The 7699-nt window shown below is 54.8% G+C and overlaps 1 protein-coding gene across 1 annotated transcript; it reads right to left on the bottom strand.

Annotated features, from left to right (window-relative positions):
• Positions 1 to 2107: 2107 nt before the first annotated feature.
• On the bottom strand, positions 2108 to 7699 carry LOC149857328 (uncharacterized). Its single transcript, XM_090063303.1, has 3 exons — positions 7605 to 7699; positions 2948 to 2963; positions 2108 to 2860 (listed from the first exon to the last, which is right to left on the bottom strand). Exons 1-3 carry the CDS (start codon positions 7697 to 7699, stop codon positions 2108 to 2110), a joined length of 864 nt encoding a protein of 287 aa, XP_089919429.1.

Raw genomic sequence — 7699 nt, 5'->3', positions numbered from 1 at the left:
ATTTGATTTTTCACCTTTGTCTAAGTCACTGATGAAGATGTTGAACAGTGCGGGCCCGAGGACCGAGCCCTGCAGAACCCCACTGCCCACATCCCTCCAGGTCAAAAATGACCCATCCACCACCACTCTCTGGATGTGGCCCTCCAGCCAGTTAGTGAACCATCTGACTGTGTAGGCATCGACACCACAGTCTCCTAGTTTTTTAATGAGAATGGGCTGAGAGACCATGTCGAAGGCCTTCCTAAAGTCCAGAAAGACTATATCCACTGAGACACCTGCATCCAGGGATTTAGTGAACTGGTCATAGAAGGTCACCAGGTTGGTCTGACAGAACCTGCCTCTAATGAACCCATGTTGGTTGCCCCTAAACATAGTCTCTCCTGATGGCCCCTTGTGGACATGTGCCTGGATAATTTTCTCAAAAAGCTTCCCCAGGACTGAGGTAAGACTCATGGGCCTATAGTTTCCTGGGTACTCCTTCCTCACTTTTTTGAAAATGGGAACCACATTGGCCCTTTTCCAGTCCTCTGGCACATGAGCTCTTGTAAAACCGTGCCAGAGGTCTTGCACTAACATCTGCTAGTTCCCTCAGCACTCTGGGGTGGAGATCATCAGGACCTGCTGATTTAAATACGTCCAGTCCCTCCAGAAGTTCCTTGAGTAGGTCTTTGCTGACCCTCGGCCTGGGTGTGCCTCCCACGAGGCCTACGGGGGTCCCAATGAGGGGGATGACCAGGTTCCTACTCAGAAAAATGAAGGAAAAGAAATTGTTAAATAGATTAGCTCTGCTGTCTGGTGCGACGACCAGATTTCCTAGCATGTCCTGCAGAGGCCCCATGTTACCTGGTACCTTCTTTTTACCCCCTATGTATTTAAAAAAGGACTTCTTGTTCTCCTTGATCCGGGCAGCTAGTCCCAGTTCCATCTCTGCCTTGGCCTTCCTAACCACCCCCCTACAGTCCTGAGCAACAGTGGTATAGTCCTCTCTGGTGATGGCCCCTTCGTTCCAATGGGTGTACTCCTCCTTTTTAGCTTGGAGACGTTTCCAGATACTTTTGGTGAGCCATGGGGGCCTTTGCATCCTCTTCCCCCCTTTGATCTGTGTAGGGATTACCTCCCTTTGGGCTTGGAGGATCGTTTCCTTAAGGAACAACCACTCTTCTTGGACACCCAAGTTCCCCCCTTGGGACCTCAGTGTCTCCCCAACTATTCTCCTTACCTCATTGAAATCTGCTTTCCTGAAGTTCAGGGCTGCTGCCTTGCTGCAGGCCTTCGCCACCCTGCACTGGATGGTGAATTCCAGCAAGCGATGATCACTGTCACCCAGGTGGTCCAGCACCCGCAGACCCCTCACCAGGTTATTGCCCATGGCCAAAACCAGATCCAACAAGGTGTCTCCCCTGCTGGGGCTGTGCACCTCCTGGGTTAGATGGAGGTCCTGCATCTCAGCTAGGAACCTATGTGAGTGGTCAGACCTGGCTGACTGCTTTTCCCAGCAGATGTCTGAAAAGTTTAGGTCATCCATGATGACCACATCCTTTGATCTAACTGCCTCTGTGAGCTGACTTAAGAATTCCCAGTCTAGCTCCTTGGTTGGGTGGTCTGTAGTAGACCCCCACCATTAAGTCCCTTTCCCCCTGACCCCTTTGTATTCTAACCTAGAGCACTGCGGTCTGCCCCTCCTCTGACCCAGTGCTACTCATTGGGGATGTGTATTTCTCCTTGACATAGAGCACCACACCCCCACCTTTCCTCCCTGTCCTACCTCTCCTGTACAGCCTATAGCCCTTGATGTTCACCGCCCAGTCATGCATTGGGTCCTACCATGTTTCGGTGAGCCCCACTATGTCTGGGTTGGTGTTAGCTAGCAGGAGGGCAAGTTCCTCCTGCTTGTTCCCCATACTGTGATCATTAGTGTAGAGGCATTTGAGGCCTCCTGAAGATGCATGCACTGCCCCCCTAATCCCAGTACTACCCGGGCCCCTGTTACTTACCTGGGTATTTGTTCCGCTCATTATCGATCCAGGCTGGGCTGCTCTTGTGGGTGATGCTTGGTTTGGTGGTTCAAGGCTTCCTCTGCCTTCATCTTCCCCTTCCCCCAACAAGCTTAGTTTAAAGCCCAGCAGAGGAGATCAGCCAACCTGAAAGAGAACACACACTTACCTTTGGGGGAAAGGTGAAGCTCATCCCATCCAAGCATGTCTCTCATCCTGATGTGGGGGTCATTATCTAAGAAGCCAAAGCCCACCTTGAGACACCATTCCCGAAGCCTCAAGTTCACCTCTCTGATGCAGGTCTCATGTCGTCTTCCACGTCCTCTCACTGGTAGGACAGAAGAGAATACCACCTGTGCTCCTATCTCCTTCAGCATGCCCCCCAGAGCATGGTAGTCTGTCATCAGGTGATCGGGACTTATCCTGACCGCATCATTAGTGCCCACATGGATTAGGACCATAGGGTAGTAATCAGTGGGGCGGATAATGCCCAGGATCATCCCCGTCACATCCTGGATCTTTGCTCCAGGCAGACAGTAGACCTTGTGTGTCGAAGGGTCCTGGCAACCCTCTGTACCTCTCAGGATGGAGTCACCTATGACCATCACTCGACGTTTCTTCCTTCGTGTCTGCTTAGCTCCTTCAGCCTGTTTGGAGTGTGGAGAGTGTGGAGTGGCCTTCTCTCCAGAGGTTTCTTCCTCTCCTTTCTCCTCCTGCAGTGTCGCCAGGGCCTCATACCTGTTCTCCAGCCAGACTGGGGCAAAGGGTACTGCTCTGCTGTGAGCAGACCTGGCTCTGGAGGGGACCATCTGCCACTCTGTTGTGGACGGCACCTCCAAGGGTGCTTCTCCCTTGGATGCATGGCCCTGCAGGGAAAGAACATACTCACCAATTTCATCCTCTGCCTCTCTGATTCCCCTCAGCCTACTAACCTCCTCCTGGAGCTCTCTCACCTGCACTTCCAGGCCCCTAAGACAGGCACCTGCAGGACAGGTGTAGGGGCCCCCATTCCCTGCCCCTCCCAGCCCTGCTGGGAATCCCCTGCAGGCCAGGGAGGAGGGGGACGCCAGCCCCCCCATGGGCTCTGTCTGGGTAGAGGCCACAGACAACCCCCTGGTAGGCAGTGCCCCCGGGGCAGGGGCCCTAGCAGCACTCTGTGTCAACACCATTATATAAATTGCTATTTATTTATATTTCTGTGTGGTGCCTTCACCCTACCCTTGTTGGAGTCTCCCACCTGGCCCTTCCTGCTTGCCTGCTGGCACAAACACCGGCACACTCTTACAGAGTGTACCTGTTTGCACGCACAGCTCCCTGCCAGCTCAGCAAAGAGGGACCTGGGGGGCTACCCCACCAGATCTGGCTCCACTGTGCTGGTTCCCTCCACCCCCACTTACCTTAGGGGGATCAGCTGCTGCTGCCTCTGATGGTGGCTCCGCTGCTGCTGCCTCCAATCAGGTGAGGGGGCACACGTGTGTATGGGGACCCAGCTGGGCCCGGCTCCTGCTCCTATGCTAGATGTTTACTGCGCATTAGTCTAATAACACTGTGCAGTAGCATGTCACAGCAAAAACCACACTAATAACCTACTGCACAGTGCTGTTATTAGGCTAATGTGCAGGAATTATCACTAAAAAATCATTCACCAATGCACAGTAACTCTAGGTATTGCACATTTAGTTAGTACTCGAGTAAGAAAGTACTAAATTAAATGTGCAGTACCTAAAGTGCATTAATGAATGTGTAGATGCACCCACATGAGCACTGGCTGATGCTCTGTAAATCCCTGTCCTCCTTTACCTCATGATAATCTATTTGTGTGCTCATGTCCTGAGCCAGAAGAGAGTCAAGCCATATGGACAAATCCTTAGGCCCTGCTTTGCCTGCTTTGCACTGCTGCAGCAACACAAACAGCTAGACTGTTGAGATTCCCCTTGTTCAACAGGGTGACCTTAATAGGTACAAAGCCAGCATAGCTTGTGTTACACCATGTATTTTCCCTTGCACATGGGACAGGGAAGGGTCATGCCACAAATCAGAAATGGTGAGGGAGACAGCGCACACCAGATCTTTGCCTTTTGCAGCTTCTAATTTACTCCACAGGCTGAAAAGTTCTTGGTCTAGTCTAGAACTTAGGGAATAGAAAACAGGCTGAGATTTTAGCCAGTGATTCTCCATCAGGCAGCCATGACACCCTGGAGTGCCATGAGATCCTTTGGAGGATGCTGAGGGATACTGCCCAATATTAGAAAACGTTGCATATGCAAACACCTACAATTAGGGTTACCATATTTCCAGCTCCAAAAAAGAGGGCACCTGTCACGGTGTGGGGGGTTATGATTGTGGGGGGCAGTAATATGCTGGTGCCATTCCCCTGGCCATTCTGTTGCCCTTCACTCCCAATCCACAGCCCCAACCCCAGCCCTGCTGCTGCCCCTCATTCATGACCCAAAGACCACCAGCTCTGCCAGTGCCCCTCACTCCCGAGCTGCAGTACCCTGCCCCCCTGGGCCATGCTGGTGCCCCTCCTTCCTGACCCACCGCCCCTGGCACTTCCAGTGTCCCACACTCCTGATGCACAGTCCCCCATCACTCCGGTGCCCCTCACTCCCAAGCCACAGCCCCTTACTCTTGACCCACAGCCCCCTGCTTCCTCCAGCCCTGCAATGTCTCCCAGCAACTGCACCCTTGCAAGCACAGGCACTGGCCCTGGGGCTGCCAGCTGAGCTACACAGATCCCTGCTGCCCCCACCCCCTTCCCCCACTGGAGGGTCAGGCATGTCCTCCCTGCCATCCCTGCCCTGCTGTAGCCCTGACACCCAGATAGCTTCCCGCAGCACTGGCAGGCACCCACCCCTTTCACACAGACCTGCCATGCATGCGTGCGCACATGTGCACACACATACATGCTCTTCCCCCCTCCCACAGCCCCCTGGACAGCCCCCAAGCCCCACCCCCAACAGGATTACGTGTATCCAGCTGCCAGGGCTGCTCCCACCACCCCAGCTGGCTGCATGCCGGCCACATGCATGTGTGCCCTGCCTCCAGTCACCCTCCCCCTGCTCCCCCCAGCCCCAAGAAGCTCCTTGTTAGGGCATGCCAGGAGAAACTTCACAGCTGAACTGTCCAAAATCCCAGACATTTGACCCTATTTTAAAAAACCTCCCAGATGGAGATTGGAGCATCCAAAAAGAAAACCTGTACATATGGTAACCCTACCTACACTTGATTCACAAGATAAACACAGAGATTTCAAATAACAATCCATAGTGTCAAAAATCCATAGGGTCTGACCTGTTGTGGTCTTTCTGAGTTCTTTGCAACAGAAGAATCACTCTATTATTTTTCTGTAGTCAAGAAATGGGTGAAAGCTAAGAGCTGGTGCCCTGAGTCTAGAATGGTTGAGAACCACTGGTTTAAGCCTATAGTCACCCTTCTTTGGGCATAGGGAGTCTCTGCTGGTCTGAGAGTCCAAGGAATGAGAGAAGCTAAAAGTGTGGCAAGATGTCAGTGAAAATGAGGGCAGAATCAGGCACAATGGGTGCATCTACATGAGATGCTTTACTGTGCAGTAGAGCAAATTACTGCACAGTAAGTATCTGCATCTACATGTGCACATGCTTACTGCCTAGTAAATTGCTCTACTGATGAGCAGATTTGGTACCTGCAAATGCAAGTAGCAAAATTAATCATGACTAGTTACTGCATAGTAACACACATGAAGATGCTGACCAGGAACAAATTTGCTCCTGGTCAGCCCCACCACTAGGGCGCCAGTCTCAGTAGCCCCAGGGCGCCAGTCTCAGTAGCCCCAGGGTGCCTGGGCTGGGAGACTGTCCTGCCCCAGAGCTGGGTTGGCTCTTGCCTGTCCCAGCCCTAAGCCCTTAAGATCTTGTGGGGATGCTGGGGCCCTGAGGCACTTGCTGGCAGTCTGTGACCACTGAGGGCCACTGCATCCATCAGGACAGGCCCCAGGGCAGTCACAGCAGCCTGCCCGCACCCCAGTGCCACTCCCTGGTACTGTATTGCAATGTAGCTGCCAGGACAGTGCCATCCAATTGTGCAGTGTTCTGCAGGCACCTGCCAGGCCTGGCAGTACCCGGGGCCACCTGCAGACAACTTCTGGCCACCAGATCCAACTCCCGCTGGCCCCAGGCTACCCACAGCAGCCTGGACCCTGCAGCTGGTGCCTAGCACTGCAGCCCCACACCTGCCTGTCTCACACCATGCCCTTCCACTGGGCACTGTAGGCAGCTGCCAGGCCTGCCAGCACCAGGATTGCTGCACAGAGGCCCAGCAAGCCATTGAGGGAGCCACACTGGCATCCTCCCCAATGCCACATGCCACTTCCCAGGGCCACAACTGGTGCCAGGAGAAGACTGGACCTTGTGGCACTGTGGGGCAAGGCTGAGGTCCTCAGCCAGTTTGCGGGAGGCAGGTGCTCCAAAGCACACATTTACAAGGGGCTGTCAGGTCACATGCAGCAGCACAGACACAACCGGTCAGCGGTCTAGTGCTGCATAAAGGTCAAGGCCTTGCAGGCACAGTGGGTCACTGTCACTGACTGAAACCACCATTTGAGGGCTGCCCACAAGTCCATGCCCTTTTTGCAGCAACTGAATGACATCCTCATGCCCTGGCACCCCAGCCACAGCCATGCCATCTATTCAAGCCCGGGTGGCATGCCCGAGCCTCCACTGCAGCCTGGCACCCATGGTGACACATCACCAGGGGGGAGTGCCTCAACCCACCAGGAGCCCGTCCTGCAGTGCTCCCTGTCTCCAACATTGTTCAACAGCTCTGGGAGCCCGGGCCAGTGCATTGCCCCACTAGCTCTATGGACTGAGACCCACCAGCAAGGCCAAGCCAGCCATGGCACCACTAGCTGCCACAGCTTCAGCTCCTCCCCAGAGGGAGGCCCCTGCCTGGGGCCCCTCCCACAGCAGAATGCCTGGACTCTGCAGCTGGTACTTGGCACTGGAGCCCTATGCACCTGCCTGTCCTGTCACATGCCCCTGTGCCCCTGCACCCTAGGACACTGTTGGGAGCTGTACATCCTCGCCATCAATGGGGACCAACCCAAGCCACTGAGCACACCAGCCCTACTGACAGGGTAAGCCCCACACTAGGGGGAGAACCCTACCCACCCCACCCCACCCAGCCCCTGCCCCCACCCCCACCTCGGCCCCAGCTCCTGCTCCCCCTCCCCACCTGGCCTGGCTGCACTCCCCAAGCCCCCAGAGCCACCCACACAGCATGCAGGGAGGCAGAACACAATGCAAAATGTTATTGAGCAGTCTGTGCCCATGCAGCTAGGTAGGCATGGACCTCTCAAATGCTGAGGAATGCATTGAAGCCAGCGGTAATATCCTTCTCAGCTGCAGGGGGCAGGGATGTGTACTGCAGCCACAGATAGCCCTCCAAGTGGTGGCAGAGGTTGCAGGGCAGGGTGGGCTTGCCCACCACACCATCAAAGCTCAGAGTCCTGTGTCAGGTGCACCTGGGGCACCATGGCCCTCAACAAAAGAAGGGTGTGGTGGGTTGGGCAGCCCTCGATCTGCGCAAACAGCTCCTTGTGCCATGCCTGGGACACTCTCAGCAGAGACACACTTTGAGCGCAGAACAGGCGTGGTGTGGGGGCTGGCCCCCTGCAGGGAGGGTGGGGGCACTGGCAGCTCCATGTCCCAGTTGTCTGAGAGCCCCAT

The sequence above is a fragment of the Crocodylus siamensis genome, chromosome 9 (genome assembly GCF_052110815.1).
Source record: "Crocodylus siamensis isolate JL-2025a chromosome 9, ASM5211081v1, whole genome shotgun sequence".
Lineage (NCBI taxonomy): Eukaryota > Metazoa > Chordata > Crocodylia > Crocodylidae > Crocodylus > Crocodylus siamensis.
Note: the sequence above shows the minus strand (reverse complement) of the source record. Positions and strands in the feature narration are given on the sequence as shown.